Consider the following 19,870-nt stretch of genomic DNA (forward strand, 5'->3'; position numbering starts at 1 on the left):
AAACATTACAAAAGCGAGTAGAGTTCTGTTGCAGTCACACTGTAGCTTTAACTCCGCCGTGAATATGAACACACTGTAAGGGAAGGCCTCCACCTGCATATAAATTGTACATAAATTGCCTTTTGTTATTCACCTTCCCCCTGACCTTTTCCCACTGGTTATTCCTTACACTGTGCGCTCCTTGGAGTGTGGAATGTCCTTGTTATACATTTGGAAAGTGCCTGGCACATACCATAAATAAATATATCAAGCAATAATCCCAATCATCGCCTCCTCCCCCTGCCGCAAAAGATGCTGAGTACTCTCAGCTCCAACTGACTTTGTGTTTTCAGCTGTTCTGGGTGGGAGGGAGAGCCCATCAGAGTTTGATGCTTCACTGGGCTGGGGCACATCAACATTGAGAAAGGTTTGTGCCTTAGTGCTCTCATTGTAAACTAACTCATCATATTATAATCCATGTACAGCATCATGAATCACAACACTGTGTAGGCAAGGAATCAATCAGTGACATTCTTAGGGCTGGCCAGTCCCCATCAGATAAACACAAAGCAAAATCAATCAAATCATTTGACAATGATTAGCCTCCCTTCTAACCCACAGGATCCCTCTCCTGCAAGCCATGGAGTCAAAGAAAGACAAGTTTACTTAAAACACAACTGTGACGGACTAATTGGTACGTGGCCTTAAAAAAAGTCTTCCTACTTAGAATGCTAATATAATAGCCATAATTCTCAGGCAGTTTGCATTGTAGTGTAATCAGCACAAGTGCCTTTGCTGCATTGTTAAAACCCTTTGGCCTGTAGCCTCAGCATTAATTGATGCTATAGAAGCAATTCGTTGTCCTGGATGCCCTCCATGGGATCATCCATTAAATAACCCTGCACCTTGGAGACACCTATGATCATAATAACAGGCATCAGCAGTACCAAGATGCAGCCGTCTGGGGCTGGATTGTGTCAGAGTTCTTTTTGCAACAGATTTTAATTTATTCAGCGAGGGGTGGGGAAGTTGGAAAAAATGTTGCAGCAAATCCTGTTTTAAAATCTCACATACCTGAGTATCCGGTCAGAATTGGAGCTACTTTTAGAGGGGTCACCGGCTTGCGGTTGTTGCTTTTCATGAGATTTGGCTAATTTTTCAGCAGCGGCAATGGGGCACCCAGATAAACTGCATGGAATTAAAACAGAAAGAAAGGCGAGCTAAGCACAAGAGCCTGGGATGAAGATCTCCATTAGCTTTACAGACCTGGATCAGCACTGAGCTCATGAGAAAACCTCTCTGTTTTTGGCAAGCTGTAAAGCATTCGGGCAGGCAGTGTGATATTGCTCAGACAGCAGTTCAGAAGCATTAAAGAACCAAAGAGTTTGGATATGGATAAAAAATATCAGTACACGGGACCACGTTCCTCAAAGAGAATGATGGGAAGTGGGGGGGGGGGGGGTATTTCATTTGGAGAAGTTGTAATGAATAAATGGAATTCCTTCTCCTTACTTGTTCTTAGGGTTGCCAGATGGTCTCCCAAAAAATACCGAACACCATTTTTTTAAAAGAACACAGGATAAGCGGCGATCACAATCCTGCCTCCCAGCTGGGACTCCCACGAACACCGCTGGGAGCCTGTGATTGCACAGAAGCCTGGTGGGGGCATCAGACTTCCGTCCGGTGCCCAGCCAGAAAAATCAGAGAATACCGGACACTGCACATGTCCAGTATTGTCTGATTTTTTTTACTGGGCAGAGGGCTCAAATACCGGACTGTCCGATAGGATACCGGACACCTGGCAACCCTACTTGTTCTGGTTCCTTCCTTCTCCTATTTCAAGCAAACATTTCCCAGGGTGACTTGGAAAATGTGCTTTGTAGACATGCAGTTGTGCCAACAGCTACTTGCCTTAAGGGGCTTGAGTGTGGCTTTTACACAAGAGTGCCAGGCCCTACATGGGTGGCTTTAAGTCACAACTGTCCATAGGTTGTGGTGTGGTGCTGCCTTGCCCCAAAGGAGCCCTGATAAAATTTTCCTTTGAGAATGTGTGTTGGAGCCGCTGCCCCACACTGGCCAGAAGGGGTTAAAGCAATTAGGTGGGAACCTGCACAGAGTCCTGGCCAATCAGGGACAGGCTTTTAAGGAGCCAATCAGGGTGTAGCTTGCTGGAGCAGCCTTGTATAAAAGGAGCTGCTCAGCTGAGAGAGTTAGTTAGGCTCTGATAAGGGAAAGTGTTGGACCTGGTTCTCAGAAAAGCACCTTAGGGAGAACAGTGCTGGGACCTAGAGAGGGAGGTTCCAGCCTGATACCTGGCAGACTGTGGCTTTGTTACAAGGGCCAAGAGGGTGCAAAGGATCATGGGGAAGTGGCCCAAGGAACTAAAGGCAGTGAAGGCGAGTAAAGGAGGGCAGGACAAGGCTGCCACCACAGGGTCCCTGGTTCGGGACCCAGAGTAGCAGATGGGCATGGGTCCTCTCCCTTCCCCCCTTGCACCACACTTTTCCATCATTCTCAAAGCAAGATGTGGCCAGCACAGACTGTGGCTTGCCCCTGAAGTGAGGGGCAAGACGAAGGCTGCAGCTGGCCCTGGTGGCAGGTGCTAGACAAAGGGCTGCCAATAATCCCTGGAAGGCAGCGAGAGACCATTGGAGTGGGCGCTGTTGGAAGGCAGTATCCTGGAGAGGATGCCGCAATCAGGTAGCATTGCGGTTCCAGACTAGGAGCGTGGAGCATGGATGGGGGAGATATCAGCCTGAAGGAGGTGCCCTGCTGACAAAAGGACTAATTCCCCAGAGCTACCAGCAGGAGGCGCTGCCGCAGTGAGTCCTGCCCCATGACAGAAAAGCACAATCCCCTGCTCCATGAGCCCACCCCACCTTCCCTACCTTTGGAGCCAGGACCCTCTGTAGGGGAACAGAACCCGCTGACCCTGTGCTCTCCACCATTCAGGGAGTGCTGTTTTGGGCAGCCATGCAAGGGGCGAGGAGGAGAAGCTACTTACTCCCCTCTCTGCCCTGGCAAGGCTGAACAGGGGCCATTCAGAGCCTAGGCCATCTAGATCTTGAGCAGAATTGCAGCAGAAGACTCCAGCGGTAGCAGAGTTGGATCCTCCAGGCCATAATTTCCACACAATGTCCCTCTCTTCAGATCTGTGTGTGTGTGTGGGGCGGGGGGGGGGGAGCTGCCCCTTTCTATCCTGGCTTGGGAAGGGAGCTGCTGGGAAGTTCTCGGCCACCTCCATGTCAGGCTCCCATTTTCTGTTCCCACCGTGGACTCTCCTCTGTCAGAGGTCTGCAAGGTTCAGTCCCCAGGAGATAGCAGGGCAAGCACAGGTGAGGGATAGGGCATGGGGTTGGCAGCCCGGGGTCTGACACTAGACTTTCCCCTTCACACCTGCAGGGGAAGCTGGTGGAATTTCCCATGGAGAAAGTCTGTAGAAATGTAGGTTCATTCCCATTGCAAGGGCTTGGAACACATCCCCCTCTACTTAAAGAATGGCTCTGAAGTAGCGAATGCCGAGGGAACCACTAGCAGCCTCTGTACAGAGGCCCTTTGTCATGGTCTCTGGGGTTTCCTGGCTTTGGGAGGCATAGAACCTCAGCTTATCAAATGCAGTAACCCTGCTCCCCTCCTCGTGCAAGGATCTGACTGGACTTATGTGTGGGGTAGCTTTGTTCCCATGGCGACGGGCTCCAGGCCCTCCATGGTTACTCAGTCCTGAGTCAGGTAAAATGCCTATTGACTTTTGAGAATTCAGCATCCGTTTAGGAGAGATGCTGCTAGGGCTGGCTTGAGCAGGCATCATATAGGATGTCCTCCACGATCTTCCCCTAGGCTGTGTCCAGACTCAGGGGTTTTTTCGAAAAAAATAGCCTTTTTTTGAAAAAACTTCCCCTGTGTCCAGACTCAAGCCGCGTTCTTTCGAAATTAATTCGAAAGAACGCGGCTTTTCTTTCGATGGCGGTAAACCTCAATTTATGAGGAAGAACGCCTTCTTTCGAAAGTTCCTCTTTCGAAAGAAGGCGTTCGTCAATGTAAATAGGGCTTCTTCGAAAGAGAGCATCCAGACTCACTGGATGCTTTCTTTTGAAAAAGCAAGCCGCTTTTTCGAAATTTCTCCGTGCAGTCTAGACGCTCTCTTTCGAAAGAGGCTCTTTCGAAAGATGCTTTTGAAAGAGCCTCTTTCGAAAGAAGCCTGCAGTCTAGACATAGCCCTAGAGATCTCTGCATCTGAACCTTAGTCCTGGCCCGGGTCATCCCTGCTATTCCAGTCATGGATGCCTATGGAGCAGAGGTTACATGGCAGTTTTGTGATGTTGACAAAGGCCCTGGGGTTCATTATCACCTGCCACCCAAATCAGGGTTTACATTTAGACCACTAGTCTCAAATCTAGTTCACAAACCCGACTCTCAACCCCCTGTTCCCCTAGGCTGAGTATCTACCATCGGACTGAACACAGCTAAAAGTCCCTGGGTTTTAACACTGGGCTGACCTGAAAATGAACTTCTCTCCCAACTCGTGCTGCATTTTAAAGGTGCTGCTCTTTTCTGGGCCAATTGCTACCCAGGAGCATCTGCAGTAACGGTAGATGCTTCCGCTGCTACTTAGCATGCAAGACAAATAGGTCCTCTCAATTAAGTGAGAACATTTCTCTCATTTTCTTCTGGCCTCTCTGGCCGTGAGGAGGCATTCATCAGATCAATTTATTCCATGACTTCCCCACAACGTATGAATAAATAATTAAGCAAACTCACCTAGCACCTGCAAATTAATGTAATATTTATGATTCTGTCAATCTATCTATATCTATTAAAGTCAAATTACTTGACCAGGACAGTCCTAAGCTTTAGTTTCATACCCCTAACACTTAGCTATACAGTCTATGTTCTCCACCATGGACATTTCTTTGCACCACAAGCTTCTTAGAAACCCTCCCATATTTCCATAGTGAAATATGTTCTGGAGACCACTCCGAATTTTTATCCACCAATAACCTTCTCTTAAACAAGAGCAAGGGCAAAACTAGAACTTGAGGGTCAATTCTGGATCTCCAAGTATGAACCAATTTCTATAGATTAGGATCTGCACAAGATCCAGAACTAGAAGGGGGCTATTTTTACTTCCAGTCAGAGCTACAGACAATATTTATGCTGAAAAGGCAGAATTCCTTGAGAAAATAGCTGATCGTAGGACATTTCTACCAACCAAGAATCCTCACAAGTGTTCTGTGCTTCATTTGGACTAGAACCACTTCCTCTAGAGCTGCATGCCACCTTTTTTACTTTATTCTACTAAACACCTGCACCCAAACCAAGAAACTGGTCTGCCTTATTGCGCATTGCCATTTCATACCTGATATTCTGACTGACTTGTTTCTGTTGTTGTTGGGTTTCTGTGTGTTTTTTTTTGTTTGTTTTATTGCCTTCCATCGTTAATCTGGTTTAGTTCCCCCATATCTCAGTGTGACGTTCATTATGCACGAATAAAACCAATGCAATTTTTGCCATTTGCCTTGACAACGTTTCAGCCCCTGCTGTTATTGATTAGAACTTGAAGTAAGTACCTTCTGTGTGTGTTGCGATTGCTGTTCACATGACCCTGTCCTGTGCAGCCTGGTGTTGGGCATTTCAACACATTCTCGTGCATGGCCAAGACTTTGTTGAGAGGAGAGGAAGGGAAGAGGGGAGGGAAGTAAAAACAACTTTATAAAAACAGAGCAAAAAAAAATACAAATAGTCATGGTTTGATGCTAGCTTCCTAGAGATCAGCAAATAAAAACCGGTGCAGTTTTAAATTGTCTGCCTACTGAAGAGTTACAAGCCAACAGTGCTCAGGTCAGCACTAGACTAGCATTTCTGCACCGGCCAGCTTGGTCTTTTTCCCCTTGTTAGCTGATCGCAATCCATTTTTCCTCCTCCCCCTTTGTTCTAGAGCCATGCCTGCCCATTTTAGGTAGTTTTAAGTGATTGGAGTTGTATCTGTGCTTTTATCCTCAGGACTAGTCTTTGTCTGATTTTTTAAAAAAATTTTAATCTTCAGGATTATTACTCCCTGCAGCACTGACCTTAAAAGTAAAGAAAATAATTTGCTTTGCAAGCCTTTAAGAAAGCGCACAGTTGCTTTTTTTTTTGTATCCACGCTTGTGTGAAGATAACTGTTACTTTCTCCTTGTCTCCTGCAGTTCTGTGTTTATGGCAGGTCTGCAACCTTTGAAATTACAGATAAGGCAGCAGTTGTGGGTTTTTTTGGCCATTATTCCATTATCATGAGCCCACAATACTGAACTTTATTTATATGTACAGAGAATTCTCTTTAGGATGTTGGTAGAAATAGAAATAAAATCTCTATTAAAAAAGGCAGTGGCATAATGATAAACATTTTCTGCAGAATATATGAGTCTTTGTATGGTATGTTCCAACTGTCAGGGTGATTGGGTGATTAAAAAAAGATTTGACTATAGTGCACGTATCAAATGGTTATGCTTTTTTTGCTGTACAATAAAAAAATAAATATTGCTGTAGAGATTTCTTTTTTTTACATCTTTCTTCCCTCTTCCCAACAAGCTATTCCATATCGGGAAAAAAATCTAGAATTCAATATAAGGACCAAACAACCAAGGTTCAACAGAAACTTAGTAGAGTTCTATAGCAATTAGTGACAGCATCTAGAGAAGTTAACAGACCATGATATCCTTTCTTAAGACTGCATTTTTTTTTAAACCAGCCCACATAATTCTATAGCATGGCGATCTCTATGGGATGGATCTAAAGCTCTATAAAAAGGTTATTATTTTCTCTTAATTTTCCTGTAAGGGTACCTATAACTTTGATTGTCATAAAGGTACTCCTTGCTAACACAACCAAGAATATGTAATTGCATCACACAACACCAGAAATTAAACAATGCTCTTAAGGTAAAAGTTGCCCCTGAGCAAAAGGGCAGCACATGAACTATGCACCATCTAATTTGTAACTGGAGAGGTTAAGTGCAACTTCAGTGCATCCTAGCCTTGTGATAGCCTCTTCCGCACATGGGTGAATTTCACTCTAAAGCCTTGTCTCTATTTGCTGGAAGATCGATGCTATAGAGATCAATCTCCCAGGGTTTGATTTAGTGGGTCTAGTAGGCTATGTCTACACTGCACAGTTATTTTTGAATAAGCTATTCCGGAATAGTTATTCTGAAAGAGCTTATTTTGAAATAGCACGTCTACACTGCAAAGAAGCCTCAAAATTAGTCCGAGGCAGGCTTCCCTAATGTAGATGTGCTATTTCGATTTAGAGCCCCAGGAGGAATAACTTAGAATGGTCTTGGTGAGGGGCTGTTTTGAAACAGCAGCAGTGGAGCGTCTACACATGCCTTATTTTGAAATAGCTATTTTGGAATAGGCATTATTCTTCATAGAATGAGGTTAACAGAAGAGGGCATAAACTCTCTGTTATTTCGAAATTATTTCAAAATAATGGAATTGCTATATAGATGCTTGCATAGTCATTTCCAAATAACAGCTGTTATTCTGAAATAACTGCTGTGTAGACACACCCGTAAGGACCTGCTAAATCGACTGCTGATCATGCCCCCGTTGACTCTGGTAGTCCACCAGGTCATGAGAAGTAAGGCAAGTCAATGGAAGAGTTTCTTCCATCGACCTCCCACAGTGGGGACACTGAAAAATGTGAACTAAGGTATGTTGACTCCATCTACACTAGTCACATTGCTGGAGTTGTTGTATCTTAGTTTGAGTTTGTCCCCTAGTGTAGACCTGGCCTAAGGGTGCATCTATATCAGTGGTTTTCAAACTTTTTTTCGTCATGACCCAGTTGAAGAAAATTGTTGATGCCCATGACCCAACAGAATTTGACTCAAGTGTGGGCTCCGGAGTGAGGCTGAGAAGGAGAGTTTTGGGATCTAGGAAGGGACTCAGGGCTGGGACAGGAAGGGCTTACCTTGAGCAGCTCCCAGTCAGCGGTGCAACGGGGGCGCTAAGGCTGTTTTCCTGGCACCACTGATCATTTTGCGCCCCAGAAGCAGCCAGCAGCAGGTTCCCAGCCAATGGGAGTGCGGAGTTAGTGCTCAGTGCATGGAGCCCTGTGCGCTCTCCCCCCTCCTATGAGCGGGGCCTGCTGCCGGCCACTTCTGGGGCACAGCGCAGTCTGCGGTGCCAGGACAGGCAGGTCGCTGCCTTAGCACCCCCACTGCTCACCTGATCCCCTTGCAGCAATGAGACCCAGTGCCCGACATTCCACCACCCAGTGCTGGGTTGCGACCTGTAGTTTGAAAACCGCTGGTCTATAGTGCACCTAAGAATGGAAATGGCAAACTGTGCAGATGGACCCTCATTAGCTGTACTCCAGCTAGCCCAATAAAGTACAGCTGCTGCAGGGTGAGCTGCACAAATCTGCCTGCCCCCCTGCACGGGGACACGCTTGTGCAGCCAGCTCTGAAGCCCTTGCCACTGTGTCCTCACTTCTACTTGGGACGGACTAGGTAGAGTACATCTAGTGTGGCTAGCTCTAGACAAGCAACCATTCCCATTCAATGCTGCAATGCAGAAGTGCCACACGATGCAAGTAAGCTCAGTGCCTGAGCACCCCATTTTTGGCTGCCCTTTTTCTGCAGTGTGGAAGTCCCTATGGCATACTCACTCTCTGGTGGGATCCTGTCTTTGTGTGGGCAACCAGACAGACTGCGGTGGTGAGGGTAGAGCCCTGTGACATGACCGGTGCCATCACAACCTGGAGTTGGGCATTTGATCTCTCGCTTCTCAGGTCTTGAGGGATCTAGGAAACATGGGGAAGGGAAGTGGGAAAAATATGACCCATGAAAAGGGCAGCAATTGGGTACAAATAATGAGTAACCGGAGTAAAGAAAAGGGGCTATTGTACAGCCCTGCTGTGAAGTTTATTGTCAACATTTCCAGGCATGTTTGCCCCTGTCCGAGTGAGAGTCCGAGGTTGAATATTCACACTGATTGTTGGTGTAAATCAGGTAGCTACGGATGCAAAGATCTGATTTGCACACCCAATTACATTTTTGTGGGTTTAAAAGTAGAGATGCAGTTAGGATTGCTAAATGGTTTCAGAAAAAATACCAAAAAAAAAAGACCTCGAGAGTTGTTAAGCAAACAAACAAACAAACAAACCCAGTGTGGCCCCTTTAAGAAACGCATGGTGAAGCTTTTTGCCTCTCTGCACGAGGTTGGACAGCTCCCCAGTAAGCCAGACTGCCTCCATATTGAGCTGGATAGCCCAGGATCTTCATCTCCTGGCTGGGGAAAAAAAAATCAGAAAATACTGGACATTTTAGGTGTCTGGTATTTCCTGAATTTTTTTACTGGACAGGAGGCGAAAATACTGAACTGTCCGGGTCAATACCGGACAGCTGGCAATCCTAGGTGCAGTTTTGGCAGGTGGATACAAAAAGGGAGGCCATGCTTAGCGGGACTGAAAGCGTATCCCTAACTGTGCTATATCAGGCCAGTGAGGTCATCTAAGAATTATGCCAGGATCATCCCATTGGCTTATCTTCAATCATGGACAGAGCCACACCAAACCAAGTTATTGATTTTAGGCCAGGTTTCAGTTTCTATAGGCCTGCCCACTTCCTGGCGAGTACTTCCTGCAGAAAGCAGACTCCAGTAAGACATAGTAAAAACTGTGTGAAATGCATTCGTTTTCCGCTTGATAGTCTCATTCAAGATCTAGGCAGCAGGGGTTGACATTTTCCCCCAGATTTAATACTTTTGACATTTGAAAATTAGCCAATGAATTCCTACATTGGGAACGTGTTAAATGAAATTATTTATGAACGTTTTCAGTCCATTTTCATATGGAAATGGATCAAACCGGTGCATTTGTTTGGGTTTCAATTTCAAAAATAGTTACAATTTTTAATTTCAAAAATGAAAAAGGGAGAAACATTTACAAATATACCCACCCTTTAAAAAAAAAAATCTGCCCTGTGCTAGGAAAGAGGATGACAAACTCTCAGGAGAAGAGGGGCATTTGGAATCAAATGTGTTGGGTTACTGCTTTTCTTTTTTTGTTTTAGTTAAAAAATATATTTAAAAGTAAACGGATGCTGATCAGAGAGTCTGATGAAACTGAGGATATTGATGGAACTTTCTCCATGTGTTTATTCATCATGTACATCATGGCCCCAGGGAGAAGGCCTCTACTTATCTATTACTCAGTGCCCAAACGACATTAATATCAGGCTCGAAGGTCCATAGTATCTGGTGTCTCAGACTTTTTCTAGACTGGGAGGAATGAATAGAAGGGTGGCATTGACTGTAAAGATTTTGGTCTGAGTTTATTTTGGAGGGCCCTTGCTTGTGGATTTTGGTCTTAATTGTCACTGGACAGATTATATAGGCAAAAGACTGGGTGGGAACATTTTAATAAATGGAATGAAATTAAATGAATAAAAATACAGGTTGAACTTCTCTAGTCCGGCATACTCAGGACCTGACGGATGCTAAATCAGAGAATTTGCTGAACCATGGGCGGTCAATATCATCTAGCAGCATTGCCAACACGTCCACTGCTTACTGGGCTCTTAGAAGACATTTAGGAGTAAATTAGAGCTAAACAACAAGCACTGAACACAGAGTCAGGTCTGGGGGCTGTAAGCAAACGTGATGGGACCACGGGAAACTTGGCCATACCCATGATACGTGGACATTGGGCTAACTAAAATCCAGCATGGATGTTGCCGGACCAGAGCATGCCAAACCAGTGAGGTTCAACCTGTAGACTCCTGGATTATCCACTCTGCATTTTTTTTTTGCTATTTCTTTCTTAGTGGTACAGATTCAGATTTTCAAAGCCAGCTAGTGGACTAGCCAAGCAATTCCCCTGAGAATAATAGGAATGGCATGACTCAATGTTCTAGCTGAGCTTGAAAATCCACAACCATCTAGTTTCCATGGGACACTTAGCAGTGAAGCTCAGATACTTCCATAGCGCAAGGCTGTTGGGGAAGAAAAGGATACATGGAAGCTTGTTCAGATACTCCACCTTTGCTGTAGTAGTTTTTTCTGATGGTGTCCAAAGGTTTGTTTTGTTTCTCGTCCCCCTGGAAATGCTTTGTGTGCTCCCCTGGCAGGCGGCTGGGCTCCCTCGTGATCTTCACCTGCTCGGCTTTGAGGGCAATGGCCTGCTCCAGCAGCCCCAGGTTCCCTCTGGTCATCATGTCATACATTTCGGACTCGTCGGTCACGGCGGATTTCTGGGAGCGAGCATCGTCATCTTTGTCATCATCTGACCTGACTTCCACGATGACCGAGTACTCAGGTTTGGGGCTGAACCGCCCTTCACAGTGGGTTTTGTGGGAGTCCTGAGACGTCTGAGGAGTTTCTTCACAGATCACTTCAGGTGCCATCTCCTCCTCTTCGTCCTCTTCCTCGTCCTCATCCTCCTCGTCTTCGTCCTCTTCTTCTTCCTCCTCCTCCTCCTCCTCTTCTTCCTCTTCTTCTTCCTCCTCCTCTTCTGCTTCTGCCTGAATGCCCTTCTCCAACTTGCAGGACTCCTCACAGCTCATATCATCCTGATGCTCCGGACACAATTCACTGCTCCGTTCGCTAGCGACCTCGATGACCTCCTCCGCATCCTCGGTTTGGATGATAATCTCCTTGTCACATGCCTCCTCAACCACCTCTTCTTCTATCCCTTCATGGACCAGGTGCACAACATTAACTGGAGGCTTGGCGACCTGCAGCTCATTTTCAGGCAGCTGCCCCTCTATTGCAAGGGTTTCTTCTGCTATTTGGCCAAGATTTAGGAGAGAATTGGCAATGATTTCTTGATAGCTGCTGTAATTAGCCTTGCTAGGGCCAGGTGTATTGGTGGCTGCATTATGTCCGTAGTGTGATGATTTTGCTGGGCTTCTTACTGCAAAGAGAAAGAGGGGAAAAAATTATAAGCTCAGAGTTGGGCTTGTTTAGTTTGGAAAGGAGATGACTGAGGGTATGTCTACACTACCCTCCTATTTCGAAATAGGAGGGTAATGTAGGCATACCGCACTTGCAAATGAAGCCCGGGATTTGAATTTCCCGGGCTTCATTTGCATAAGCCGGGCGCCGCCATTTTTAAATCCCGGCTGGTTCGAACCCCGTGCCGCGCGGCTACACGCGGCACGAACGAGGTAGTTCGAACTAGGCTTACTAGTTTGAACTACCGTTACTCCTCATTCCATGAAATAGGAGGGTAGTGTAGACATACCCTGAGGGGGGACAGGATAGCAGTTTTCAGGTATGTAAAAGGGTGTCACAAGAGGAAGGAGAAAAATTGTTCTCCTTGGCCTCTGAGGATAGGCCAAGACACGATGGCCTTAAACTGCAGCAAGGGAAGTTTAGGTTGGACATTAGGAAAACCTTCCTAACTGTCAGGGTGGTTAAACACTGGAATAAGTTGCCTAGAGAGGTTGTGGGATCTCCATCACTGGAGATATTTAAGAACAGGTTGGATAGACATCTATCAGGGATGGTCTAGATGGTGCTGGGTCCTGCCATGAGGGCAGGGGACTGGTCGACGAGGAAAGCCTTTGCCGACCGATCCCTTATGCCTCGTGAAACAAGGTTTACAGGATCAGTTGGCAAAGGCTTTCCTTGTCGACTGATCCCCGTCTTGACTGCCGGTTTGTGTCAACAAACAGCTGAGCCGGCACAACGTGGTGGCCATTTTTATTCTAATGAAGCGGGGGTATTTAAATCCCCACTTCATTGACTATGTTGGTATGTCTAATTTACATGCCTCCGTCAGCAGAGGCATGTAGTCTAGACATACCCAACGTGTGTCTTAATCAGGCTCTAAGACTCCAGGCTGCCTTTCCAATTGCTCTACTTATAGAGCCACACAGAGAAGGCCTTTTGAACTTGACATAGTTCCTGTCCCAGGAATGATCATGGAGGGGAAAACTCTTATTTTTAAAGACGTTGGAGACAAACTGTGACCACCATAGCCAGGAACAGCCCTTCTCAGATTAAACAGGGCTCTTCTGCTATTTTTCCATGGAATATTACAGTGGAAAAACCCTTCCTAGATGTAATTTAGAGGTGTTATAACTCTTCATTATTAACGCTCTCTGCCCTTTGTCCATCGGTAAAAGAAACTGTGTAATCAATAATCATAAAGCACCTTCTGCTGGCTCAGGGCTGTGGGTCTCCTCCTGTTCTATCGTTTCTGCTTCTTCCTCCTCCAAAGTCCCCTCCGATTCGTCGCTGACGGACTCCTCCTTCACCTCCGTCTCCTCGCTCCCATCGCTGTCGACGTTGTAGCCTTCGTCAAGGGCCAGCTTGAGGGGGTGGGATTTTCTCTTGGACACCAGGTGCTCGGCCTCAGCATCCTGAAGTTTCCTCTTCTTGGCTAGAGGGCAGCTTTGTAAACTAGAGGAAAAGACGACTTATTGCAAGATGAGGGAGGTACGTCAGAGAGAGACCCTCACAAATGGCTGTGTTATTCATTGAAGCAAGGGGTTTTTAAAAGTCCTTTAAGGACTGAAGAGAAATGGGCTAACTTTGGGGAATGCATAGAGAGGGCTGTACCTGCAGCTGGGTTACAGTCTCATAGTGCTGTTGACTGAGGTCATTCTTTTTCACTCTTCTCTAAAGAAGCTCACCTATTAATAAGCCAGCACCTACTTCTTTGCTCAGTGGTCATTGGGAGTTTGCCTGACTGGGTAAAAACATTTAGTCTGATGGCATCTTATATTTAAGAGCATAAGAACGACCACACTGGGTCAGACCAAAGGTCCTTCTAGCCCAGTATCCTGTCTTCCAACAGTGGCCAATGCCAGACGCCCCAGAGGGAGCGAACAGAACAGGAAATCATTAAGTGATCCGGCCCGTCACCCATTCTCAGCTTCTTACATACAAAGGCTATGAGCATCATTCCTACTTATTCTGACTAATAGCCATTGATGGACCTAACCTCCGTGGATTTAGCTAGCTCTTTTTTAACCCTGTTATAGTCTTGGCCTTCACAACATCCTCTGGCAAGGAGTTCCGCAGGTTGACTGAAAAAGTACTCCCTTTTGTTTATTTTAAACATGCTACCTATTCATTTCATGTGGTGACTTGTAGTTCTTGTGTTATGGGAAGGAGTAAATAACTCTTCTTTATTCACTTTTTCCACACCGGTTGTTTCCAACCTGGGCACTGTTGGTTGCTCGTAGCTGTAAAACTAGATGCCCAGCCATTGTGGCATATTTAACTCATGGGCACCAAGAGTCCAGATCTGTATAGTAATGAATGGATGAAAAATCTGTTAGCAAAAAAAAAATGGACTCTAGGCAGCCAGCAAAATGTTATTTCCCTCCCCCTCCCCCCATATCTCCCTGCTAAGCAGACCAAGTACTCGTCCTGAAGACATCTCAGCAGAATTTATACTCTCTAGCAACACAGCCTCCTCCTTTCTGCATCAGTCATGATGTTAGGGAAACTTATTTAGGACCTGATTCAACTCCCCTTGAAGTCAGTGGAACTGGATCGGGTGCTAATAGATCAGTCTGTCTTGAGTCTTACATCTGTCTACCACTGGCATTCAGGATCCTCAGACTGGAAATCCTCCAGACCAAATCTTACCTTCTGTGTCTTGCATACTTCCCACGGATGTGTCCTGAGCCATTACATCCCGGGGTAGGGCAGCTTGAAGGGGAAACAACCAACCAACAAGAATAGTGATGACTTGGAGAATGCATTTTAATTAAAGCATGTAAACTATAGAGAGTTAAAAAGAATCTGAGCAGAAGGAACAAAACCCGCAAACGGGAAGATAATTTCCTTTAAACAGTTCATTTCATCCCTTTGAATTCCAAGCAAGGAGGGCAGGATGGCAGCTTTGCAGTTTGCTAAAAATTAATGAAATGACTCACCCCATTTAATTAAATGAACGGTTCATTATAGTTTTATGAGTATGTTTAATTAAAGATTTGCATGTGTAAAAGCAAGCCTTTAAACAACAGACAACGACTGTACCCTGCCTCCCACAGCCCCGGTTTAGCATTGGTTGGTTGGTTGGTTGGATTGTTTTACTAGGGCAGAAAATAAATCATGGCTTTTTTTATTTCTTTGTATGGCTTGTCGGACGAGCATTGGTTGAGGATGCTGAGGATGGGGGGGGGGACCTACTGAGAAGGCCAGGTTGAGCAGTGGATGTGGGAAGCCTGCCTTTGATGCTAGGAGCCAGAGCATGTGGGGCAAAACTCAGTTGCTCTCCTGCCCTGGCTACTTCTCAGCGGACCAGCCAATCTCAGAGCAAAGGCCTCGAGAAGCCCTACGCACTACTCATGACCTTTACAGCCCTTAACACAGACGGAAGTGGTATATGCTGTGTCGCAAAGCTCCTCTGAATTGGTAACCCACCGCAAAGAGCCCAGTCTCCAGGAATTAGTGGGGGGTCCAGATGCTGAAAAGCAGCCTTGGACAGTTTGCCTGATGTACGTACGTGCGGCTTTGGGTACTGCCCTTGGCTGCAGACCCAGCCTGGCCACCCGAGATGTGGCCTGCTCACTTTCGGACGGGCCTGGCGGGTTTCTTAACTCTCTTACCCATTTCCGGCCCCGAGATGCAATTTCCAGGGGATTTTCCCCTGGATGCACAGCGATCTCATAACTCGCAGCTGTCGCGGCAGGGAGTAAACGGCAGGGGACACCTGCGTCCTGCTGCTCATGTGCAGTGTGCCCTGTGCTAGGCCCTTGCCACCTGCTGGCTGCTGAAACTGCAGCAAATCTTCAGGATCCTGCTCTCTCTCCCACCCACGGGTGTTCCTATGAACTAGCCCGGCTGAGCCAGGCGCTCAACTGCAGTTACTATGGTTGACTCCTGGCCAACGTCCAGATGGAAGCTGATGAGGTGAAGGGCTTTGCTGACCAAAATTCAGGGCCTAGGAGAATAGAAGCATTAAACTACCCCAGTGAGAGCCCAGACTAGTGAGGGGCAACCTAGGCTAGTGAGTGGGCCGCATGGATGGCCCTCTTCATCTCAGTGGGCCACCCGATTGTCATAGCCAAGACGGTCTCCCGGGCCAGGGCAGTGTTGCTCACAGCGCTGATGGACCTAGATTGTGCGGGTGGTGCCGATGGAACCATAGCAGTGCTTGGGTGAGTTGCAGAGGGTGCGCCCGGCTCTCACAATCAATGTTGTGCGCACTCACAGCAAGGGCACGTCAAGGGAGGTGTGTGCTATGTTGCTTTAGTAATACCAGTGTGTGGGAGGGGACCCTGTGCTGACGGAAGCCAGCAGAATATGGCAACCCTGCCCATGGGCAACAGTAAACAAAATGTCTCATGTGGGCCACACAGAACCCCAGTGTGATCCTTGCGTAGGCCTAGAGCTTTCTCATCTCCAAACCCTGCTGGTTCTGCTACCTGTCCTTGTGACACTGAAACCCCCGGGCTGCCTTGTGCAATAAACTCACTTGTGACCTGCTTTAGAGAGGAGGTCACGGTCTTCCTTTACCTCACGCAATCAACTGGGAGGACGTGCCGTGTCCTCTTTTGCCCCCTGGCTTTTGACAGCGCGTACACTCCATGCAAACTGTGCCTTTCCCGGGGTTCTTCCCATGAGGGGAAGTGGCAACTCAGAGGACTCTTCCAAGTGACATGCTTGAGGTCATTCATAAGAAGATCTCTCCAGGCTAACGTGCATAATTGGACGAGCGTTCCCCCTACCCTCTTTACTGATGAGCTGAAGGTCTATTTAATTTTAATTGCCTTCAGTCGTGACTGCGATCGCTCTGCTCTGACCAGCCCCAGACAAAGTGACTGCACCCAGAGACGGGGAGCAGTGTTTAGGCTAGCAATGACCTGCCTGGGACAAGAAAAGGTGAATTTAGTGCGCAACAAGAGCCGCTCTCACGAAGACGTTACGGGCATTTCTAAACTCTGCTGAATCCATTAAGGCTGAGTCCCTCTTAAGGCAGTGAATTACAGCCCGTGGTTAAAAAAAAAAAAAATCACTCAAAGGCTCTGAGCCAAACGCATCTGAAGTGACTGGTGATTTCTGATATCTCTGTTTTTGGTGCTTAGCTTTCGACAACTTCAGAGATGTCCAAGAGCCAGAGCAGGGGTGCTCAGTGCTTTCGGGAATGCCGAGTCATTTTAGCTGGGCCTAAGACCTTGAGAGGGAAATTTCTTACAGTCGTGAGTGGCACTGGGCTCTGTGGTTTGTTAATGGCTCCCCTTCTTTGCAGCATTCACCCATTTCTCTCTCCTGCGCTCCTTCTCAAAAGCATTAATACTTTCACAAAAGCCTCCTTATTGTCATGCAGACGCTGCCTCGCTCCCAATTAGTCGATTAATCGCCCAGTTAATCAGGCAATTAGGGGACAGCTGCAGAGATGGCGGTGCGGCGCTCTCTGGGCTGCCCCTGAAATATGTCACCTGCTTCAATTACCACCTCCGCTCAAGTGCTCAGCAATAAAAGTTAGGGAAGCGGAATGCCCAGCGTTCCCCCGGCTGGTCTCCCAGGAGTCATAGCAGAGTGGAGGAGCAGAAATACTAGGAAACGGTGACAGTTAAGGTCCAATTACTCTTTTGACATGGAAAGCTCTCTAAGAGAGGGCACATGGAAACGCAGCCCCTGCCACAAGCACGTGGCCAGGTTAGGGAATCCTCCTCTTGTAAAAGGACTTGTGTCAGCTTTGCAGAGATCTGAGAGATGCAGGCACCTGGGAGTTATAATAAAAAGCTTTGTAAGACTGCAGAGGTTTGCTCCAGGTTGGTCTCTTGCAGGTGCTAGCATGGAAGCTACGGCCAAATGACCAAGACCATGCCCTGAACATCTCAGTCATCTGGCTAGGGGGCAGCCAGGCTGCCTGGGGGTGTGGCATCAGGTCTGTACCAATGGAACATCTTATCTGGTAGCTGTTGGGCTCAATAATTTTAAAATCCAGTCTGTGGGGTGGGGGAGAGGGCGAAAGGAGAGAGAAAGACCAGGGACATGGATGGGGAGGACAGGAGTGATGAGACCGGGAGGGAACCAGAGAATGATCCAGGAATGGGAGCAGGGGAAGGACACAAGAGGCAGAAAGGGGCATAAGAACGGCCATACTGGGTCAGACCAAAGGTCCATCTAGCCTAATAGTCTGTCTCCGAACAGTGGCCAATGCCAGGTGCCCCAGCGGGAATGAATAGAACAGGGAATCACCCGGTGATCCATCCCCCGTCGCCCATTCCCAGCTTCTGTCTGAGCTGACGCCATCCCTACCCATCCTGGCTAATAGGTGGGCATGGCATTTGCATTATACCTGAGGCTGCTTCTTCAAATGCCATTATTTAAGGCTGCCATTCCCTGTGAGAGCTGGCTCCTCGGCTGAGCTCGCCCTTGGTACCACCCTGAGAGAGGAGACCCAGGGCATTGTTTCGCCGCCTCTGCTTCTGGAACTGGTGATGGGCTGGAATGGGGCCTAGCAATGTGGCCGTCATGGGGCTGCTCTACTAGTCCTCTGGGGGCTTCCCTGCTACCCAGAGAGGGCTTCTGCTCATCCCTATCAGAGCTGCCTCCTGGCCTCAGCCCTCTGTACACTGCACATGATGTGTATGGGGGTGGGAGGATGGGACATCATGGATGGTAAACACCGGATGGGTCAATTTAATTCCATCGGGGCTTCCCCGCCATTAAAGTAAGTGGGAATGGGGAAGGGCAGAGGGCAGCCTGGTGTGGGTAAGCAGTGCTCCCGTATTGCCCCCCCTTAAACTGGTTCAGTGAGAACTCCCCCTTTCTGTTTTCAGCTGCTAGAACCTGAAGGATCCACCAGGTTTACGTATGCCGATCAAGAAAGGCTTCTTTGTCGACGCGGCGCGTCCAGACTGCCCCGATCTGCCGACAAACAGCTGATCGGCAGAGCGGGGCAGCCATTTAAATTTAAATGAAGCCGCGATTATTTTAATCGCGGCTTCATTTCCCTCTGCCGATCTGTCTAATCTACATGCCTCCGTCGACGGAGGCATGTAGTTTAGACGTACCCAAGATGTGTGGGAAGCGGTAACACAGCTAAAGTCCTGCTCGTTTTTCTTACCCTTCTCTATCACTATAAAATGGGTCTCGCCAAGTCGGAGGGGTGGAAGAAGGGGCTGCAGTAAGAGTTACGGTCGGGCCTAGTAATAGGTTTGTCCCACCTAATGCTTCTATTGCCCTAAGGGATATGCCAGAATGCCCGTCCCTCCCCACACGATGGAGTTGAGAAGAAACTTTTCTTACCTCACCTCCTGTCCGATGAGTTCCGTGGGCACTGAGTGAAGGGGCAGCAAACAAGAGGGGAAACAAACACAAAGTCGTCAGCAAAAGCACAGATTCCTCCACTACTGCTGAGCTAAATCATCCTAGGTCATAAAATGGGCCAAGCTACAGAGTGAACAGAAAAGCATGAACGCTCTGCAGCCTGCTAATGCTTCCACATATGCTTAACTCTTGTTACAATTAAGCATGTTGTGTTTCCAGGGGACGGGCCTACATCTCCATGTAGACAGACACAGAGACACTTCCCCCACCCGAAGACGAACTCTTAGCTGGTGTAAACTAGCATGGCAATATTGAAGTCAATGGAGCTACATGGATTTAAACCACTTCAGGATCTGGACACTTACATGTAAAGCAGAGTTTCCCAAGCTATGCGTCAGGACCCAAATATGGGTCACCATTACATTTCAAAAGGGTCGCCAAGTGTCTCCCCAGGTGGCTCTGCCCTCCCTCTTCCCCCCGTTTTTGAATTGTCTTGGGTCACCAAGTCTTCCTGAATTGTCAAAATGGGTCCCCATCTGGAAAAGGTTGGGCGTTGCTGATGTAAGGGAACCGACTGAATTGTCTCATGTCTCTTCAGGTGTTTGGCAGTTCATCTGCATTTCAAACGGTTTTCTACGTTGGCCTTCTTTTAGTTTCTCATTGTAATC

General features: G+C 47.4%; 1 protein-coding gene across 8 annotated transcripts in view; it reads right to left on the reverse strand.

Annotated features, from left to right (window-relative positions):
• The window catches only part of MYT1 (myelin transcription factor 1), a 141,388-nt gene that overhangs the window by 49,933 nt on the left and 71,585 nt on the right, over positions 1 to 19,870 (reverse strand). For all 8 annotated transcript variants that reach the window (XM_075901026.2, XM_075901022.2, XM_075901027.2 and 5 more), the window contains exons 4-10: positions 19,182 to 19,212; positions 14,565 to 14,627; positions 13,120 to 13,367; positions 11,002 to 11,874; positions 8,629 to 8,763; positions 5,547 to 5,637; positions 1,054 to 1,167 (exon numbers count right to left, since the gene is read on the reverse strand). In XM_075901026.2, the coding sequence (XP_075757141.2) occupies positions 1,054 to 1,167; positions 5,547 to 5,637; positions 8,629 to 8,763; positions 11,002 to 11,874; positions 13,120 to 13,367; positions 14,565 to 14,627; positions 19,182 to 19,212 (1,555 nt within the window). The remainder of the gene's footprint in view (positions 1 to 1,053; positions 1,168 to 5,546; positions 5,638 to 8,628; positions 8,764 to 11,001; positions 11,875 to 13,119; positions 13,368 to 14,564; positions 14,628 to 19,181; positions 19,213 to 19,870) is intronic.

Source organism: Pelodiscus sinensis, chromosome 17 (assembly GCF_052426305.1).
Source record: "Pelodiscus sinensis isolate ZL-2025 chromosome 17, ASM5242630v1, whole genome shotgun sequence".
Lineage (NCBI taxonomy): Eukaryota > Metazoa > Chordata > Testudines > Trionychidae > Pelodiscus > Pelodiscus sinensis.